The sequence below is a fragment of the Phyllostomus hastatus genome, unplaced genomic scaffold (genome assembly GCF_019186645.2).
Source record: "Phyllostomus hastatus isolate PE091 unplaced genomic scaffold, TTU_PhHast_1.1 phas_contig_58, whole genome shotgun sequence".
NCBI lineage: Eukaryota > Metazoa > Chordata > Mammalia > Chiroptera > Phyllostomidae > Phyllostomus > Phyllostomus hastatus.
In genome coordinates this window covers 55,019,353-55,041,344 of record NW_025333916.1, presented here as the reverse complement: position 1 = coordinate 55,041,344, position 21,992 = coordinate 55,019,353, and the positions used below count along the sequence as shown (strand labels likewise).

Here is a 21,992-nt window from a genome sequence, read left to right as displayed (position 1 = left end):
TACAGCCGAAGCACTGTACAAGATGCTCCTTGCAAACCACAAGTAGCATTTGTTCATTTCTACTTGAAATCTAAATCTGGAGCGAAATGGCAGTGAGAAGCTAATAAGAATGAATTTTCATGTATCTGCTTCTACAGTAACACATTTTTCAGCATCTTCCAAGCCAAGAAATCAGTGCCAGACTCCGTGGGGACAATAAGTAACTAATCAAACCAGGTCCTTTCTTTTGCAGGAACGCGTTACTTATTTGGGAAGCTGGGCATAAGCATAACACATCAGGAGCAAAGTAGGATAACATTCAGTGGTACACGAACGACACACTTAGAGTTTGTAGATCCCGGAAGGCAATGCGCGCTGAGCCCTAAAGGACATTGAGGAAGACCCAGCGAGGGATGCCCACTGAAGCAGGGGAGGCTGAGCCAAGGACACGCGGAGACGGGAACAGAGGGCACTCCGAGTAGGAAGAGATGTTCAAGTGGCATGGGTGTGGAAATGTGCGTGGAGTGTTGGGTGATGTGAAAAAGAACGGCTGGAGCTCTGGCTCATGTGGTTCAGGGGATTGAGTGCCAGCCTGTCAACCGAAAGGTGGCCGGTTCAATTCCCAGTCAGGGCACATGCCTGGGTTGCAGGCCAGGTCCTCAGTTGGGGGCGTGTGAGAGGCAATGGATGGATGTTTCTCTCTCTCTCTTTCTCCCTCCCTTCCCCTCTCTCTCAAAATAAATAAATAAAACATTTAAAAAAGAAAAAGAAGAGTTGGAATCAGAGAGGCTTTTAAAAACTACTGATGCCTCTACCCCATCTCCAGAGTTCTTATTTAGCCAGCTTAGGAATGGGGGGGGGGAGGATATTGTTGCTGTTGTTGTTGTTGTTATTGTGGTTGTTTAATTCCCCAGAATATCCTAATGTGAAGCTATAGTTGAAAATCAGTAAGCAAAAACACCAGGTCTTTAAATCATAATATGGGAAACAAAATCAAAAGGGTAATCTTTTTTTAAAGAGAATGCAATGGATAGTCGAGACATGCAGTCTTTACTTTGTGGAAATGTTATATACACATATATTTCTACATTGCCTTTTTAATTCACGGATAATGTTTGTAGTGATTCCATCAACTCGACTGTTGTAAATGAAAGGGGCCACTAGCTGCCTGCTCCCACGCATTGCGTGATCTGCGGGTGCTCTGCAGTGAGCCTGAGCTACGCGTGAAGCAACTGGTGTCTCTCAGCTGCTTGTATCAACTGGGCTTTGCGGCACCATTGTCGTGCCCATTAGTGCCGACAGAAGCTGTTTTATTGCAATCTGTCATCTTCCCTCACTTCTCCAACTTTACACATCAGGAAACCGGGTTTAATTACTTGCCTTGGGCCTTCAGCTTGCTGGCAACGAAGGTGAGATTAGCATTTTCAGCTACTGAATTCCCCGTATCTTCTCCTCTGGCTCCCAAGGAAGGTGTGCTCAGTCTCCTGTTAGAGAATATTCTGTACCTGGCAATTTATTTCTTCAATGAACCAATGAGTGTTCTTGGACAAGTAGGTGAAAGATGACTAGTCTGGCGGGGCTGCCAACCCTGTGATGAGGAGCGCCAGCCGCTGGTCCTGCATGAGCCGCAGACGGAGCCTTTGCGGCGTTTCCCTCTGTGAGTTTCCATTCCAGCGAAGGAAAGCTTAGCGCTCCACCCCTCTGGGAAGGGAAGGCTCCCTACTCCCAGAGCTTTTTAGCTTTTCTGATTTCTCTTCTCTGAAGCTTCTGTTCACTGAGTATTGATCTCTGTTACACACCTGAAAAGAGAGAGAGGGAGAGAAGAAAGCCCAGCAATTTTTTACGGCTGCCTTTTAAAAGAATTCTTTGTATGTCTTGGGAGTCTCTGGGTTTGTGGCCGACAGAGAGGCTGGGAGATCTTTGTCAAGGGTAGCGGGGAAAAAGCTAGAGCCTCCATGCTCCTGCCTCTTTAGGACGAAAAGATAGGTCAATTTCCTGCCATCCCCGAACGGTTATTTTCTTTTCCTCTGCCTCCCAGTTTGTTACCGATTGAAGAACAATTTCCCGTATCTTTAGCTGTATCTAAAAAGCAAGCCTCACACTGATTGCATGAAAGAATCACCTCTCGGGCTGTGAAAAATACACTGCCCCGGCTCTGCCAGAGACCCCTTGAATCAAGATGCTAAGAATGAATCGTGGGCATTGTGTGTATGACTGTTCTTCTGGTGATTACCTAGCGCGTCATGAAGAGCTGATCTCACTGCTCAGCTAAGACCCAAATCTTAATGACTTATTTCTATCTCTTGCTTTAGGTGGCGTGGACCCCAGAGAGCCATCCAAACCATATTTCTGTTGGGTAGCAACGCCACCATTCTACTCTTTAGAAAGCACGGTTTCCAGCATAATACTCTCTGCCGATACAATCACACTCCACACTCAGAGGGGCCCCGCGTAGCCTCATGACAGAAGTTTGTATACCTGCAGTTTGGAAATCGGGTTGCCTGAAACTTGATAATTATGTGATTGAAAGATAAAGATTAAGCTTCCCTGCCACCCATGTACTAAATTTGCCAGTTGCTATGTTGATCTTTAGTTAACCAACCCTTGCTTTCTTTTCTCAGACCTTTTAAAGCCAATTAACTTCATTCCTGTTCACGCCCTTATTAGAAATATAATTAAAGCTGTGTTCTCCGGGGACTGTCACTGGGTCGACTTTACGAGGTGAATTGACCAAGAACTAACTAGGCTGTATAAAACCCTCTCAGTGCCAGCAAATCCGCCAGGTGCAGAGGCCTCCAGCATCAGATTGGGCTGAGGGGAGCCATGAATTTTGGTCTGGAAAGGGCCAATCACAGATCATTCCAAATATAAAAGAAGCTAGGATATGCGAAATGATTCTAGAATCAATCTGAGAATAATTATCCAGGGCCCAGCTAAGTCCAGGACTCCAACCTTTCTCAGAAAGTTGTATTACTATCAGAAGGCAGCTAGGTTTTTGCACCAAATCGGGAGGGAGGGGATAAGGCACCTCCGTGCTCTTTTGGGTCCCAAGATGACAGGACGAGAAGAAGATAAGAAGTTGTTAAGGAGACTGCAGGGAGGGTGTGGACACCTGTTTGCCATGAGCCAAACATCACGGGCATCAGCAATGTTTTTTTTAAGATTTTATTTATTTATTTTTAGAGAGGGAAGCGGGGAGAGAGAGAGAGAGAGAGAGAGAGACATCAATGTGTGGTTGCTGTGGGTCATGGCCTGCAACCCAGGCATGTACCCTGACTGGGAATCGAACCTGCGACACTTTGGTTCGCAGCCCGCACTCAATCCACTGAGCTACGCCAGCCAGGCATCAGCAATGTTTTATTCACCCAGCTAATGTTCGTGGAGGGTCAGCTCTGTGCCGGGGAGCGCTGCAGGAGCTGGAGAGAGCGTGACGAAGTTGTTGCTGCCGTGGAAACATCCCCATTGAGAAAACAGATCAATGAAATTGAATCAGTTAGTGTTCTAAAAAAATAATGAAGTGAGGTGAAAAGAGCAGTGTCTAATGAGGGCTGCTCTGAAGAGGCTCACCAGTCGCTCTGTCTGAGAAGGTGGCATCTGAGCTAGCACGTCGGTTTTAAGGAGAAAGCCATGCAGAGGTCAGGAAGAGAGAAGGCCAGGCAGAGGGGAGAGCCAGAGCAAAAGCCCTGAGGTTGCAGAAGGTTGGGCGTGTGCGGAACACAGAAAGGAGAACAGTGCGGGTGGACCTCGGGGAGGAGGTGGTCAGGAGGCAGGCAGGAGAGCAGCCTGGAGGTCGTGGGATGGAGCTAGGCTCGTGTTCTAGGGAAATCAGCTTTAAGTAGGGAAGCGGCAGCGTGCTTTGCATTGCGTTTTAGAGCTGGCCTGGGCTTCTGTGTCAAGAATGCTTGAGAGACTGGAAGTGGTGGGAGAGCGTGGGCGGCGGAGCAGGAGTGTGGCCTGAGATGAGGGTGGGCCCATGAGGACGGGAGCAGAGGGGTAGCACTATTGGAATCCGGAGCAAATTTGGAGGCGGGGCCTTGGGGGTCTTCAGACGGGTAGGGCCGGTAAAGGGACAGTAGACCTGGTCTTGTCTGAGGTCATTCTCCTGCCCCTTCCTGACCTGAGCCACTGGTTGTGAACCCAAATGGAACAGCCTCAGGTGTTCCTTGGAAACATGAGGGACTTTGACCATGACTTGTTTAAGGGGCGGGGGTGGGGGGAACTCTGTCCAAGGCAATGTAACTGTTTACTGTCTGCTGCTTTTTAACCTCCTAACCATAAAAATGGTTCCACCCTGTCTCATAAGACCATTCCTATGGGCTTTGTAGTTTTTCATGATTGTGCTTTTTATAGGTGCTGAAATGTCACATTCCCATGGCTAGTTTATCTCTTCTCTGAGTATTTTGATACTTGGGCTGTATTTCCTGAGTCCCTCATGCTGTCAGACATTTATACATGCTTTTTACGGTAGCCAGTTTCACCATATAAATGCTAACAGCATCATAGCAAGAGTTCAGTGAGCACTTACTGTATTCAAGGCATTGTTTAAAGAATTTCACATTTTGGCCCTGGCTAGTATGGCTCAGTGGATTGGGTGTCAGCCTGCAAACCAAAGGGTTACCCATTCAATTCCCAGTCAGGGCATATGCCTGGGTTGCGGGCAAGGTCCCCAGTAGGGGGCGCTTGAGAGGCAACCACACCTTGATGTTTCCCACTCCCTCTCCCTCCCTTCTCCTATGTGTAAAAAATAAATGGAATCTTTAAAAAAGAGAATTTCATATTTTAACTCATTTCATCATCCCAGCCACCCTTTGAGTGAGTGCTATTATTTTTTTATATAAATAAGTAAATTGAGGTAAATAAAGAGATTCTGTCATTTGCGCAAGATCACACAGTGGCGAGGAGCAAAACCAGGTTTGGAACTGAGTGTGACCGCAAAGCCCCGTGTTCGCAGGCACTGACTTGTGCCACTTCCCATCTGTCTCCTTTGCGCTCTTTCCTACGTAACTAACGCTGTTATCTTCAGATTTAGATTTGTTCCTCCTGAAAAAACCCCAAGGCACCACTAGGAGGGAAGTTCTACTGGGCAGGGTCCCCAGCAGTGGGACTAGAGGGGAAGCGACATAATTTAGAGGCTAGGCAATGTACCTCCTTTCCAGGAGGGCCTCACCTCTGAACCTCTGCCATCTGCCAAGGTAGGAGGGTAGGAGGGCAAGGTAGCTAGGGAGCTGCCTGCACAAAGCTGCTAATGGCAGAGGACCCTTGATGAAATGCTCCCTCTTCCACCCCCTGCTTCGGTTGCTGTGTTGTACCCACCTACCTGTCTCTTCTCGCGAGACTGAAGAAGTCAGCGATTCAATAGCTGTGCAGAGAACTCGAGCTGCGCCCCAGGGTCACTGGAGGCTGGCCTTTAGAAGCCAACAAAAGGAGTCATTAACTCGTTTATTATCACGTTTCTGCTTTAAAAAATATTGAAGATTCTCTCCAGAGTCTCATCATTAGAAGTGAGAAAAGCCTGGGGCACACAATAGCTCCCGTCATCTCTCTACCTTCCTCTGTGTGTCTGCATCCAGAAAATTCTTCTCACATAATCAGCACAGTGGTAACAGACCTTCCCCGCTTCCTAAAGGTAGTAATGACAGTGAACTGAACAGAATTGAGATTTATGCAAAGAAATGCATTAAGGTTTCTTTAACTCCATTAATGAATTCTTCAGCAATGATTACAAAAAGGTGGCAATTGTGATGATTCATCTTCTGTTCTGTACGTTGTAACTTGTTCTATGTCAACTTAATAAAAGGCTTTTTTTTTTTTTTGCTGCATAGGTTAATTTTTCATAGGAATTTAGCCTGGCTTCATTGGAAATGTTGAATTTATCGAATCATCAGTTTGTTCATTCCACTGTTTGATTTTCAATAAAAAATGTTACTTTTAAATGTTATACAGTACATGTCAAATATTTCCTATGGCGATCTTAACCTCCAAATTCAAAACTACAAAGAAACAAAGAACTGTAGTTATGTTAGACCATCATCTTATTTCAATTAAGAAGATTGCAGTGGAATATCCCTTCATTAATGAAAGTTTGAAAGCCATTTCAAGTTTTTGAATATCCCTACATAGCTCAGAATCCTACTACTAGATTAATTTTTTAAAAATTTATCCTCAAACTCATAAGATAAATTCCTCCTTTATTAGGCAGTATTATTGACTAAATATTCAACAGTAAGCAAGGGTGAGAGTATCTACCTAGTGCGGGCATGTCCTAAAACCAAGTCATTCACAGGTCAGAGCAGTGTGCCGGCAGCTGTGTGAGCAGAAGGGTGACTCCATCCCCTCACTGGGGATTGGACTGGCAGAGTTTTAATCTCCTTTTAGCAAATGTTCCTGATTTTACTTTTCAGAGGACACCCCTGAAATCATAACGCTGTGCACAGCTGTGACTTTTGCACTTATTTATTTTTATACACGGTTTACACTTCAAGATACAGGAGAGCATTCAATGAGAATACACCTTCCCTTTCCTGTCCCTCAGACAATCACTTTTATTAGACTAATATCAAAAATACACCACGTACATGAATATAGGCTGGATGTCTTTTTTGTAGTTATTTTGCATCTGAGATGCTATGACTCTTAGCATCCTGCATCCTTCTAGCACCTGATTCTTATCGACCCTCGAGCCTCCGCTCTAAACTCAAGTGTATCGCTCAGTGCGGCTCTGAAAGGGTGAACAGCAGTCTCTTCAGAGAAGGTCCATCTGCTAAGTATCGAGGAGGAGATGAAGTTACACGGCTCCTCCGGGTGTCAGTGGGCATGTGCTTCCAGTGGTGATTTTACAGATAATCCAGGGGGCGTTGTTCAGCATTGGGGAGAAAATCCCGAGACCTATGCCCACTTGAGCTCTGTCTTCTTCAGGGATCGAAGGACGGTGAGGTTCTCTGAGGCTCCCAAAGCTGACACACAGACCCACTTTCAGGAGGCTGGAGATGTAAGCTCCTTCCTGCATCCGCCAAGCCCCACTGCCCCTGCGGGTCTCAGAAGACTCTCAGCAGGAAAGGGCTGCCTGGGTTGGATGGCCTGAAGGATGGGTGGAATTGAGAGTCAGTCAGTGGGGCTAGCTACTGGTTGAGATTTGGGAGGAGTGAGAGGGAAGGCAAAACCTGAGAGTCAAAGGAGAATTTTGAACGCACTCATTCTATCTGTGTGTTAACCATCACCGTCATCTTGTGTTAGGTAGTCACATGCTTATTACCGATCAACGCCACTACATAGTGAACTGTCTGAGGGCAGGCCTGACCTTTGTGTACTGGAGCTCAAATCATCACAGGTGACAGACGGTCTGAAACCAAATCTTTGTCCGCTGATATCAGATTTAGCTAAATCGCTGTCCATGCGGCCTAAAGAAGTGGAATTTTGCTAATTACCTGTACAGGTCTGGACTCCAAGTCTGCAAGGCGGCAAACTGTCTTGGTGTTGACCAATGTCTCGGGTTGTCCATGGTCATCACACACTAATGACTAGTTAGATGCACATCTCCTCTAGGCCGAAGAAATAAGTTGACCTCACTATCTCACCTCTCCACTCCTATTCAGAAAGAATTTCCTTTTAGCTCTGCTTACCTCTCTAGGACGTTCCCACATGCTCCTCCAAGTCCTTTTTCTATTTCCACTCCCACTCTAGTCTCTGCGTTTCTCTGTCAAATGCCTTCCCCTTCTGAACTGAATATTTGTAAGAAAGTGGTAAGGAACTTGATAAGCCATTCAGGCTACCATCGTTTGAGAGATGAACAGTCCCAGCACTTGCATTTTAATTATAATGGCTCGACTTAAAGTCTTTACTGGTGATATCGCTAGCAGCTCGGTAAAGGAAACCTATTGGGGGCAGGTGTAGACCTCCAGTCACAGCTTACAGTAGCTCCTTCTGCTGCCTCTGTGTAATATTACAATTGCAAGAAGCTTGGTTGATGTTGGCTGCGGTAGAAGTAAGCCCTCAATGCCATAACCCTTATTCCTGTTTCTAAACATCAGTGGATCAGGGTCTTCCAAAGCACTCAGGACTTGACCTCAGGGTAAGTAAGAGTCTTTTGTGCATCTCGCAAAAGAGAGCTTTCATTAGAACCAGACTAAGCACAAACCTCTGCTCTAACTTTTCAGGGTGAAAGTGTAGGGCAAGGTAGGCATCTCTCCTGCCTTACTTTCTCATTTGGACCAGGAGGACATGAACACTTAGCTTCCAGGGTTGCTGGGTGAATAAGATAAGGTATGTATTGAGTAAAACACTTGGCACTAAAGAAGCATGCAATTCATTGGAGACACTAGTATCACCTTCATCAAAGAATTAATGACTCAGTGCAGAGATCTGCAAGTGCACAGTCGATGAGGCAAAATTCCAAGGGCACGGAGTAAATGTTGGGTCTGAGCTTAGCAGGACCAAATGAGCCCATAAGCCACTCTGAACACCTCATGTGAACCATTCAGTCCCACCACTTCCCTTCCTTTCCCCAGTTCTTGCACAGACCCACAAGGCACTTCTGGTTGGCAGCCCTTCTTGTATTCTCTGAATGCCAAACAGCTCTTCCTCCTTCCTGCTGAGTCTACTTCCAGGCTGGGCCACTGAGAAGGAGTGTGACCCATGGGAAGTTTGCTAACCTTCTCTTGAGCTGTGGTCTCCTTTTTTGCAAAAACAGAGGTGGTAATGCCAACACTCCAGGACTATTTTGGCAATGGAGTAAGATAATGGATGAGCTACCGTTGGCCCTCAAAATGAGCTTGCTCGCTTTTCCCGTGGCCCCATGCTTTCCAATGGGTTGAGCAGTGTGTTACACCTGGAGGAGAAGCTCTGGAATGATCAATAGTTTGTTGATTTGGTGCCCTGTACATCCAGCCATAAATGGCAGACTTTGAAGGTCATTACTCTTGCCAAATATTTAACTGGGGAGCTAGGTTATGAGTCTTTGGAACCCAAATCTGATCTGTATTCAGGAAACCTCCTCCAAAGAGATGAAGCTAGTAGATTAGCTAAATAGACCTTTTCCATTTGCCCTACATAAAATGCCAGCAGGCAAATCAGAGCCGGTTGGGCAGTGTGCAATTCTGAGAAATGAGGAGAGGGCAGAAACACCTGCTCTTCCTGTAGTAAAGCCAAAGCAAATGGAAAAAGCTCGGAAATCTATCAGCGCCATTGGCAAGGCTCATGGGAAAGGCTGGACACGTGCTGCGAAAACTCACATTGCTGGTGAAAGCATGGCTCCCCGCCGACGCTGGGAGCCTGCCAGACTGGCCTCGGGCCGGAGGATGGCCTGCACAGCCAGGGCCTGGGCTCTGCAGGAACCGGGCCCCAGGCACCGAGGACTGAAAATCAACCAAACGAAGCCTGCTTGTTCCCACTTGCGAGAGATGGAATGATAAGAGTTTTGGGATGTGCCAACCCATCTCCAAGGCCAAGCGATTACCAGGCAAAATGCCTATCTTCCTTTGGCCCCGTGGAAGGAGCCTCAGACGTGGGCGTCTGTGCCACCGGTGCTGGTGACAGCCCCAGGAGGGACAGTCAGGCTTAGGTGCTGGTTATTATTCACGATTTCAATTTGGTTCTTTCCGTTTACTTCTAATTCCTTAAACATAATTGCGCTGAGTGGTACAAAGAAAACTTTCATTTGTGAACAAAGTGTTTTGTAAGAATCCGTAGCAAAAATCTGTAGGAGACTAAAATTACAAGAACGACAGTAACACAGGCTCCCGACATCTCGTGCTGTGTTGTTAAGGGGAGAACCGGCGATGTTTGAGGGACACTTTGAGGTCGAAGGCATGGTCCAAGCGTAGTCACTTAAAAGGTTGTGGATTTCTCTTAAAAACAGAAGTCACACGTGGCTTAGAGAAATCTCCAACTGGAATATAAGTGATATCTGTGGATTCTCACCAAAGTTATCAGGAGGCCGAGTATGTGAGAGCTTGGCAAATACATGTTCAACTGTAAGACAGCTTCTGCCACCGTGGTGATGTTTTGTGGAGACCTGCTTCACAAAGTGGCCAGGGACTGAGGCTTTTTTCACTGATACGCGTGTGGAAGCAGACAACGAATTTCAATTAGGACGTGATTATCGCACGATGTGATCGGCTACTGTGACTATTCAAGCAGCCAGGGCATGATTCAGTGGTAAAGTGTTCAGTCTTTCCAGGTGTCTTTCTTTTGACTAGAGAGATGGACGCCGAGGAGAATTTCTTTTTTGCGGATGAATTTGCCCAGCCCAGGGCAAACGTTCCATAGGAGTGGGGGAATGAATGAAGCTGATTATTGCTGATGACGGTTGAAAATGAAATGCCTTAATGAATCCCAGACTTGGCGACTGTGTCAGAGTCCTGAACGTCTGACATCTCAGTATTTATATCTTGATTATTAACTATGGCTTTCCCCCATCATTTGGACGGAAAGTTTAAATGTTCTAGGGGAATTATTGTTTTAGAAAGTAAGACAGTACCTTAACAGTGCAACCCCAAAATAGCACCTCCCAGCCTTCTGATTGGCCTCAATTTGTCAAGCATGAACAAGATTGAACCACGAATCCCATGTTGAACAATGGTCTCTAACTTCTGAGCACTGTTATCACAAAGAGATCCAGGCATTTGTCCTTGAGTAAAAGTTTCTCCCAGAATATGGGTTTCGTTATGCAAAGTAGGAACAAAAAAAGCCTAAACAATGCAATAGTCTTCCTAAATTATTCTCTTATACAACCAGTTAGGCAGTTATAAGGGTTGCAATTACCAGCGTCATGGCATAATACATGTACACAAATTGACTTCATACCAGGGAACTTCACTGAGCAAAAAAGAAGTCACTGTTACTGAAGACTATGAATTTGGTTTCTTTGTCTATAAACACTGCTAAAATAGTTGGCGTATACGAAAGTGCAGTATTTTTGCCTAGAAATCTAAAACCCTAATCTTTGTTCCAGCTAATCCTATGACTTCACTTCATACTTCTGAATGTTCTTTCCCAACAATCCCATGACTCTCTGTGAATGGGGAGCCAGCATTGAAAAGCATCAGAAACAGCTAAGTAAAGGCAGAAGTTTATTCACCATCTTCTTAATATTCAAGAGGCATCCTTAACTTAATCACCAAGCCCCTAAAGAAATGAATGCTCAGATAACTGGTAAATATGCATTTTTTTCAGGTTTTTCGAATGATTACCAGAAATTGCTGCCCTGGGAAAAATTCTGCACCTCCCTAGAGGTGTTATCTAGGAGAATTTCTCCTACTTCATATGGACCTCAAATGTAATATTTGTGTGTTTCAAATATGTTGTAGACAGCAAAGGTGTTCCATAAAGCACCATATAATAAATATTTTGGTAAGCACCACATGGTAAATATTTTAGGATTCACAAGCCATATGGCCTTTTTCAAAATTACTCAACTCTGCCCTGTCACATAAAAGCAGCTGTAGCTCCTGAGTGTGGCTATGTTACAAAAATATAACATCAAAAATAGTCAATGGGCAAGATTTAGCCAATGGGTTACAATGTGCTGGCCCCTGTTCTAGACTTTTCATACACAAATTTAATTTATCCTAATTTCTGTTTGACCCATTAATATTTTAGGAAACATGATAGAGTATATTGTGAATCTGTTGTCACACCATACATGAATTATCTAAATATTTGCTTGATCTAATAATATTTAAACAGTAGTGTTCTATCGTGAATCTGTTGTCATGCTATATATGAAATTTTTATATATGACATTTTTAAAATCTTTGTTTACTCTATCAATAGTTCTAGTCAATAACAAACACCCCTTGAGGTAACAAGTCTCTTGAGGTAACTGTCCGTTGGATAATAATGCAGCTCGTCCTTCCCCCGCTCCATAACTCGTTCTGATCAAAGTGGTTGCATGTAATGTGGTGCTGGGAATAAGCCTATTTATTCTATCCCTATCTCTCTTCATACTAATCTTGTCTTACGGTAGCTTTTATCTTTGCAAAGTGAGTATTTCTGATCTTCATGATTTGTCCTTAAGTAACTTTCTCTCTCTCTCTCATTTCCTTGATCATCTTATGCCTTTACCACGGAGCCTCCTGGGGCTGTGTGAGTCCTTGCAGTGCAGTGACTACACTGGAACACACTGTCCCAGGTCGGTCCCATCATCTCTTCCTGATGACGTCCAGCTGTGCCTTTTGACTGCAAGAAGCAATAGACAAAGTAAAAGATATGAAAGGAAGGAAGAAACTGAGAAAGCCCAGAGGGTTATGGAAGGGCAAAATGGACTACGTGGTGGAGGGTGGCAGGGAGGACACTGACTCTTGCAAAACACTCTGAACTGGTTACTAATGCATTCCCTAATTCCTTTACATCCTAGCTGTGACCCCAGGTAAGCTTTCTGGAGTGTTAACAAAGAACAAAACCAACATCCTGCCTTGCCTAGGAGTGATCTTGTAGTAATTTAGAGTGAGACAGCCTGGGAAGAGTTCACCTCTGGTAGTTGCCAGCCATGTGATATCAAGAGTTTCCACAAATCACGCATCTGCAGTGGGCTGTGGAATCTCGGGCAGATCCAGCACCACGGGCTAGGTTACTCAATTATGAGCTCTACTGGCCCCACAGGACTCTGCTGATCTGGGAAGGTCTACCTTTGCACTGAGTCCTTTCCTCGGCCCTCTGGTCAGTTACGGGGGGGGGGGCGGGGGGGCGGTGTTTGTCATTGAAAAGCCTGAGCAAAGGTTCAAATTAAAGTTGATCATAATCATCATTAGGAATGATCCTACACAATTCATTAATTTATCAAACCCCTTAGACACTGTGGCGGGTGCTAGGAAAATCAGAGTGTGCAGATGGGGCTCTGCCCAGAGAGAGCTTACAATGTAATGAGGAAGCAGATGTCCATCAAACCCACGCACATTTGTACGTACGGTTAAGACAACAAAGGAGAGGCACGGCATTCTCTAGGAGAGCAACCTGAGAAAGTGATGACTGACCAAGATCAAAACTCGAAGGAAGTTTCCGCAGCAAAAGGGACGAGACATGCAAAGGCACTGAGGCAGGAGAGAGCATGCTGCATGTGGGGGAATAGAAGCAACACGGCATGACTGCACCAGGATGAAACAAAATGAGAAAAAGCTGGGGCGTGAGAGACAGGGAGAGAGGGCATGTCCTACAGGATCTCACGGAGCGATAGGAAGTGTCTGGGGTGACTGAGGAAGAGGGGTAGCATGAGCAGCTGGTATTTTCTGAAAGAGCCACCATGTGTAGAACATTGTGGGAGGGGAGAGTAAATGCTTTTGGACTCAGAGGTTAATGGAAGTTGGTAAGAAAGACGAGCAATGCCAGTGACTGGCCTGGTGTGATTTTTAAATCATAGACTGGGAGGTGGCCGAAGACCACGCACCATCACACGGTTCACATGTTTTCGAAAAGCACACTAACTACCTTTGGTTTAGGGACTCAGTAGACACAATCTCCCTTAGTGTCTCCTCGGTGTTTCCAGCTCCGTGAGTTATTTCCAGCAATAAGCCAACTAATTGGCTTAAACTCTAAGTGTGGTCAGTTCTCATGAGTGGGTCTTAAGTAACTATTGGTCTTTGAGGATTAGGTTTTTCCTAATTTGTCTACCTCTTGACACTCATTTTGCCTCATTAAAAGAACATTTTCTAGATCAATGGAGTCTAAACAGTTTTATTTTATTTTGTACTTTAAGGAAATGAAAGAAAGTAATTTTGCCTGAGAATATAAATGCTTGTTCTTTAGCATATTATAGAGTGGATTACTAAAGCTGGTGAAAGGATAGAAAAGTGAATTTTTATATAGACTTAGAATTTTTATAACCTTTTTTTGGCATTATAGAATGGAATAAAGAAAATTATTATCACCCATAATTCCATCACCCAGAAAATAGATCATTGTTTATATATGATCTTTTATATATGGTTAAATTTTTTACTCTCATTTTTTAAAAAGTTAGAAATACAGTGTATATATATTTTATAAACTTTTTAAACTAGTGTTATATGATAGTCAATTACATATATGTATATGTCTGACACCATGTTTTTAAGCCTATATAATATACTATAGATGAATGCACTGATTTTGATAATTCTAAAATAATATTAATTTTCATTTATTGACTACCAGAATAATTCATTTTTATACATTTACCAACCTACTTATTTCTTCTTTTATGAATAATCTCTTCATGTCAGTTTATTAAGATTTGTATTTGCTCTCAATATTTTCCTAATTTTTAAAATTATGAACTTCTTATATTTTAGGATATCACTATTTTCTATAATATTTGTTATAAATATCTTTCATAATTTGGTGATTATTTTTTAATTCTGTTTACAATATTTTTGACAAACAAATTTATCAGTTTTTGTGGCTCAAGGTCTACTAAATTTTTCCGTTGTGAATACTTTTTAGCTGTTAACTCAACAAATACTGATTTGAATGTTATGTGCGAGCACTAAGCAGGATGGTAGGGGTAAAACAGGAAGCAGGGCAGGGATGGCTTTGCTTCCTGAGAGCTTGTAGTCCAATGAGAGCGCCAGACAAACAAAACCCTGGCGGTTATGTTACAATATATTATAAGCTCTACAAGAGGAGGGACTAGGTGGCATGAGGCACCTAATCCAGACTTTGGGGGTAAGAGAAGGCTTCTAAAAGAGAGCAACCTTCCTAGCTGAAAATGAGGAGACAATGGTCATGTGAATTGGGGCCAAGGACACAGTACGTGCAGACGTTCATGTTCAGTGACCTGCACGCGGAAGGTCCTCTGAGCCTAGGGCCTGCAGTGCGCATGCATGCGATGGGCTGAGGGCAGCAGGTCGGGAGCATGAACAGGAGGCTGGGGGAGGCTGTCCCAGTAGCCAGGAGAAAGGCGGTAGCGATGTGCAGGGAATGTGTTAAACAACTCACCCCTGTTCTCTGGATAAGTAATGCTTCAGTTATATATAAAGTGCTTATGCATGCCACACTATCTATTGCAGAATAATTTACTTGGTTGTATTATTATGTCAATTCTTGGGCAAGCACCAAGCTGATTTTGAGTTTTACCAAACTGTAAGCTGGGAAGGGATGCAGCCTCTCGTTACTTTTCATTTTCAAAATGGATTCATTTATTCTTGCCAATGTGTTCTCCTAGTCAAATTCTAAAATGATTTTTTTAAGTTAGAAAAGTATATGCATATATAATATATGTGAGTCTAAATATATATGTACGTGTATATATTTATATATACAATCATGTGCTGCATAACGATGTTTTGGTCAGAAATGGACCACGTATAAGATGGTGGTCCCATAAGGTTCTAACAGAGCTGAAAGTTCCTATCACCTAGTGACTTCAGAGCTGCTGTAAGGTTGTAGCGTAAATGAATTACTCACGTTTGTGGTGATGTTGGTGCAAATAAACCTACTGCTCTGCGAGTTGTGTGAAAGTGTAGCACAGTTATGCACAATACAGCGTACTCGATCACAATACAGCGTGACTGTTACTGGTTTACTTCCTGTGCTGTATGTTCTATCATTATTTTAGAGTGCACGCTTTTTACTTATTAAAAAAAACTTGCTGCTGTGAACGAGTATGCCATGTGTCACTGGCAGCAGCCTCACCTCTCGTGTGTACCGTGTGCCTCGATGGCATCGTTTTCTCTGGTGCTGGATTTCGTCTCCTGTTTCGTCTGCCATGCCCCTGACTCTACAAAATCCCCTGTTCACATTGCCAGTAAGGCATTGAGTGACGGACATGGAGATGAAATTAAAAGTGATTAAGAACAACAAAGATGGAAAGTCTGTGACGGTTATTGTTCACAAGTCAGACACGCCCCATGCCACTATAGCTACAGTTTTGAAGAACAAGAACAAAGTGTCAGAAGCTGTCGAAAGCAATGAGACCGACAAGAGAAGGACCTGGATAGGACGTGGACAAACTGCTGGTGACGTGGAGCAAAGACCATAGCCCCCTCAGTGCTATCACAATCACAGCCACAGCGAAATTTGTTTGCAATGTTGAAGAACAGAGGGCTGGAGAGTTGTGCTTGCAGCCCTGCTTTCTCTCTCCCACAATGCCTCACGCTCTTTCTTCCCAACCTGGGCCGGACACAATGCCTCCCACCCAGAAGAGAAGCGAGAGGAAGGGCCGTTCTGCCACCAATGAGTTATTGAGAGGCAAATATGCCATCAGCATCCATCAGCACATCCACGGAGTGGGCTTTAAGAAGCATGACCCTCAGGCACACAAAGAGACCCGGAAATTTGCCGTGAAGGAAGGAGATGGGGCTCCGGATGTGCGCACCAACACCAGGCTCAGCACAGCCGTCTGGGCCAGAGGAATTAGGAACGCCCCGCACCGTGACCAGGTGCGGTTGTCCAGAAAACACAGTGCGGGTGGAGATTCACCAAACAGGCTCTACACGTTGGTCACCTGCGTACCTGTCACCACTTTCAAAAAGCTACAGACAGTTAATGTGGATGAGAACTCACTGCTGATTGTTCAATAATGTTATAAAACTGCAAAAAAAAAAAAAAAGGAAAACAACAAGCCCAGACCCAACTACAATGTTGAATTCACTGCTAGTGCTGGTGGTGTAAATAATTCAAGAATCATTCATTCCATAATGTGAAAGTGAGTGGTGAGTCTGTCCATGATGAGAAGGCAGCTGAAGAGTATTGGAAAACTCTAGACAAGATGATTGTGGAAGAAGATTACCTGCCAGAGCAAACATTCAATATGGATGAAACCTCCCTATTCTGGAAACAGATGTCTGAAAGGACTTTCAGCCGTAAGGAAACCAAGTCAATGCCAGGTTTCAGGGCTCCTAAAGACAGGAGAACAGCCTTGCTCAGGGGCCACATTGCAAGCTGCAAACCGAAACCCTTTTCCACCTGGCACTGGACGAACCCCAGGGCCTCCGGGAATAGTAAGCACACGCCACCATTGCCCTCTGGCAGGAGCCACCGAGACGCCATGGGTGACCCAGCTTCTCTTCCGAGGTGCCTTCCTGAATTGCTATGCCAGCAAAACGGAGAAGTTCTCTTTGGAGACTGACATACCTTTCCAAGTGTTGCTTATTGGTGATGACACTCTCAGACGTCCTGACATTGGTGATCTTCTTCTCAACAGCAAAGTGGGGTTTCTCCCTCCAAACACCACCTCCTTGAACCAACCAATGGGTCAAGGAGTTACAGCAGCTTCCAAGGCCTCCTGCCTGAGGGGGACCTGTGCCCAGGCCATTGCTGCAACTGAGGAAGACGCCGAGGCTGTTCTGGAAGGATGACAACGTCTATAGCTGCATCAAGAACCTCGCCTGGGCTTGGGATGATGTCACCAAGCAGTGTATGAATGGCATCTGGAAGAAGACACTCAGGAGGTTCATCTGTGACTTCAAAGGATTTGTCAAGGATGAGAAGATTGCAAAAAGGAGCCAGACTGTGGTTGAGATGGTCAACACCTTTAACCTGGGTGCGAATGTGGATGACATCCAAGAGCTCCTAGGGGTGACCCCTGAGGAACTGACCAGTGAGGAGTGTGGGAACTGGGACACAAAGCCGAAGCAGAGGCAAGAGAAAACTGCAAGAGGTGAATAAGAACCCCAAGAAAACTCACAGTGAAGAGCTGAGTAGGAGCTTTAGCAGCAGCTCTCAACGAGCTCCTTACAAACTATGGAAACATGGACCACAACACCAAAAGGTTTCTGTTAACAGAGAGGAATATTCAAGGTGCACGATCTGCTTACAAGCAAATCCATGATGAGTAAAAGAACCAAACCGAGCGAATCACCAGTCACTGTGGACATAGTTCTGAGAAGGGTGACATCGCCACAGGAGGAGCCTCAGGCAGGTCTCTCAGGAGCTAGTCCTGAATGCGTTGTCGCCACAGGAGGTGACCGCTCCCTGAGAGTTATCGCCCCTGAAGGCCTGCCCGCGGGACACAGTGTGGAGGCGGAAGAGCCTGTTTCGGCTTAAGTTAATGTGTACGTTTGTGTCCTAGCTTTTAACAAAGAAGTTTAAAAGTAAAACAAAAAAATAATTTAAAGATGGAAGAAAAGACTAAAAGTAAAGATATCATTGAAGACACAGGCATTTCTCCTTTTGCTGCTTTGCACTTGAGTGATTCATACATTCGATACGTCCTAATAAAGACCTATATGGTAGGGACTATGAAACCAGAATAAGGAGATAAAGAAAGAAAATATTTTTGTACAGCCGTGGAGCGTGTTTGTGTGTTAAGCTAGGTGTTATTACAAAAGATTCAAATTTAAGAAAAATGCAAACGTTTGTAAAGTAAATAGTTAAGTAAGTTCAATTTAATTTATCATCGAAGAACAATATTCTGTGTAAATGTAGCGTCACTCACGTGTAGAGCGTTTCTAAGGTCTGCAGAAGCACGTTCTAGGCCTTCACGTGCACTCACCACTCACTCCAGTCCTGCGAGCTCCGTTCACGGGGAGTGCCCTACGAAAGTGCACCATTTTTATCTTTTATGCTGTATTTGTCTGTACCTTTTTAATGTTTAGATGCACAAATACTTGCTATTGTGTAACAATTGCCAGTGGTGTTCAGTGCAGGAACACGCTGCACAAGGCTGTAGCCCAGGAGCAGTGGCCAGACCATACAGCCCAGGGGTGGAGCGGGCTACACCGTTGTGGTCTGTGTGAGTGTGCTCTGCAATGTTCGTCCAAGGCAAAACCACCTGATGGCACATTTCCCAGAATGCATCCCTGTTATTAAGCAACTCGTGATCACACACACACACACGTGCACACACAGTCTCCTGTGTGTCTGATGGGTAATTTGGGAATGTGTTAAGTCTACAGATCACTTGTGGAAAAAATGGCATTCATTTTATACTCAATCAGCCCACGAAGAAGCTTTGACCATCTTACTTTAGTTTTCTTTTATATTTCTTGCTAAAATGCTATAGTTTTATTCCTATCGGTCCTGCGTGTTTCCTGTTAGGGTTATTCTTATGTATTTTATCATTTTAGTTTTTCATCTTAAATGCATCTTTTGTTCCATATCTTCTCTCTAATATTGCTGGAACATATGAAAATTACTAATGTATCTACATTTTCATTTCTAACTTGTAATTAATTATGAGTTTCTAGTTGATTATAAAAATTTGTAACCATAATCATGATGTCTGAAACAACAATTTTCCTTCTTCCAAGAGTTGCATCTAATTTTTATTTGATGTCTTGCAGCATTGATTATAACTTCATTAAATAATAATAGTGAACATCTTCTCTTACTGCCAGTTTTAAAAAGAGTGCCTTTTGCCTAATATTTTTCAGACTATATTCTGTGAGAGCTAATAAAATAAACTTGGGAAATGCTACAAATGAAACCCTCTCTCCCAGGTATTTATAATTCCTATTAATATATTAAGAGTCTGAGCTCTGCAGTAAGAAAATTAGTCCAGCTGAGTTCGGTCCAGAATTTCTAAAATGCATTTGACCACAGAAGTGTTTTTCCTCTCACTTGCAAATTTACATCGCTCATAACAGTGAAAATTCTGTTAATTTGATCTTACTTTTTTCAGTACTTTGTGAATCTGGGTATTTATCTTTCATCATACTATGGGTTGGTTTTGCTATTATTCTTCCAGTAATTTAGAAGACAGTCATCCACTTTTTTATTTCTACAAGTGATTGTACTTGAGATTTTTCAAAACACTTCTACCTATGTGTTATACTTACCAACAGCATGACCATGCACATTTTAAATCAAGTTCAGATGAAATGGTATGTTTGAATAACTCCATCACAAATGAAAACTTCAATCCATTTTTACTTCCTTCTCATCCTTTCCTCAGTATTTACTAAAAATGATTTAATACTTTTCATTTGGGTTACTGTCAATAAGATTTTATATTACATGACTTCTCTTTTGCAAATTGTTTTATCTGTTCAGCAATATAATCATATTTATAATTTATTCTAGGCAGTTCCATGGTTATCTGGTTTCTGTGTCCATAGCTATTGTCCTTTTATACCACAAATAGCTCATTTTGACATTTTATTAGTTCATCTGTACGGCACCGAAAGGATATCTTCAAGAATTATCAGGAGTAGAGCAAATAGGTCATATACAAGGTCTGGCACAAATAATGCCTCCTTTTATTGTAAAATCATTTATTACAAAATCATAAGCATGTAACTATGTAACATAACAATATCACACTCAAGCACACCATATGGCATTTTAGGTGAAATGTTCCAAGTGTAACTGTAAACTGTCACACCCATGTTATTACCCTACCAACCACACTCAGGCAGGCTGTACTTCTGCTGGATCCTGGTGTTTCTTTTTAATCCCTCGGTTAGCTTCGACACATTTCTTTTGGCTTTCCACATAAAAGAAGAGTGATTCATCTGGGTAAAAAATTCTTGTCCCATCATCCTTTTCTCCTTTCATGTTTAATCCCGTGGCGGAAACATCTTCTGAGATCATCCACACTGGTGTTTCTTAATAATCTGTTTTTCTTCCTGGATATTTATGGGTTTCACTTTGTAATTCAAATATTTTATCATAATGTATCTAGGTGTGAGCTCTTTTTCCTGATTTTGCATAGTGATTGCTGAATCATTTCAATTCCCAGAGTCTGGTCATTTCCAGAATCATTTCAATTTCCAGAGTCTGGTAATACATTTCAATTCCCAGAGCCCTGGGAAGAGTTTTTAAAATTTTCTTTTATAATTTTCAGTATTTCTTTGGTTATATTTTATTTATTCTTTTTAAAAATATTTTTTTTAATTTGAATGCCTTTTTTGGAGATATTAGTTACATCCAATGACATACAAAGACTAAGCATATGCTTTGATCAGTTTTGCCAAATACATACACCCGAATAACCCGTGTCCCTGTTAAGATCTAGGACATTCCCATCACTCCAGCAAACGTCTTCAAGCCCCCTCCCAGGCGACCCTGATACCAGAAGCAACCACTGATCTGATTCCTACCACCTAAAATTAGTTCTGCTTATTCTGAAGGTCATATAAATGGAATCATCCAATGTTATGGATATGACTTCTTTCACTGATATTTTTTGAGATTTGTCCATGTTGCTGCTTGTATCAGTAATTCATTTCACTTATTGCTGAGCAGTATTCTATTATATGACTACACTGTAATTTGTTTATTGAAATCTTGTTTGTGGATACCTGGGCTACTTCCTGTTTGGAGCTATTATAAATAAAGCTTCTATTAACATCTTGTTAGGTTTGTTGTGAACATATTTTTTTTGGATAATTACTTAGGAGTGGAATTTTGAGGTCAAACGGTGAGAATGCATTTAACTGTTAAGAAACTGCCCGCAGGTTTTCCAAGCGGCTGTTCCATTTCCACCCCGACCAACAGTTGATGAGGGTCGGTTGCTCCGCACCCCACTAGCATTTCATGTTGTCACTTCCATGTTAGCTGTCCGGTGAGAGTGCAGGGCTGTCTCTGTGTGGTCACTGGTCTCTTTGTCACAAGTGCACAGTAACACTAATTGCATCCCATTCCCCTTTTCCGAATCTACCATCTCCTCTCTCATTTATCCCTTTTAGGAGGCACAGTGCGGAGCCTGTGTACCTTAGGGACTGTCTGACTCTGTCTCCCACAGCGTCAGTTTACTTCTTACTGCCTTCAGTGGCCATGTGAATATTTACGCTTTTGGCTCTTCTACGATCCCTCTGTATCTCACCCATAACCTTTCTCCTTCCCTGTCTTTGTGTCATAATAGCTACCTGCCTCTCTTCACAGCATCCTGTTTCTACCTCAGTTGAGGATGTGAAACAGTTTTCTAAAATTATCTCCGAGATGGTCTTTCAGTTCCCTTGTGATGCTCTTTTTCTCCCGTCTATGCTGTTGATTTTTCGTGCTTACTCATCCAGAAATGAAAATCGATCTACTTAGACCCGGTGTTTGCGAACACAGAACGTGTGCAGTGTGTTCCTGGACCTGCTCACCGTGTACTAGGCTCCGAGTCCTCTGACCCACAGCCGGAGGGGCAGAGTGACATGTCCTAGTTGGACACCAGC

General features: G+C 43.4%; 2 protein-coding genes across 2 annotated transcripts in view; both read left to right on the top strand.

The window, feature by feature from the left end:
• Positions 1 to 21,992, top strand: part of PRLR (prolactin receptor) — a 146,297-nt gene that overhangs the window by 5,549 nt on the left and 118,756 nt on the right. The gene's annotated exons all lie outside the window — the stretch shown is intronic.
• Positions 16,074 to 16,469, top strand: LOC123824576 (60S ribosomal protein L31-like). Its single transcript, XM_045847803.1, has one exon. The coding sequence runs from the start codon at positions 16,074 to 16,076 to the stop codon at positions 16,467 to 16,469; it is 396 nt and encodes a 131-aa protein (XP_045703759.1).

What these genes read in the sequence shown, in the direction of transcription:
- LOC123824576 (XM_045847803.1), top strand. Translation starts at nt 16,074, where the DNA reads ATGCCTCCCACCCAGAAGAGAAGCGAGAGGAAGGGCCGTTCTGCCACC.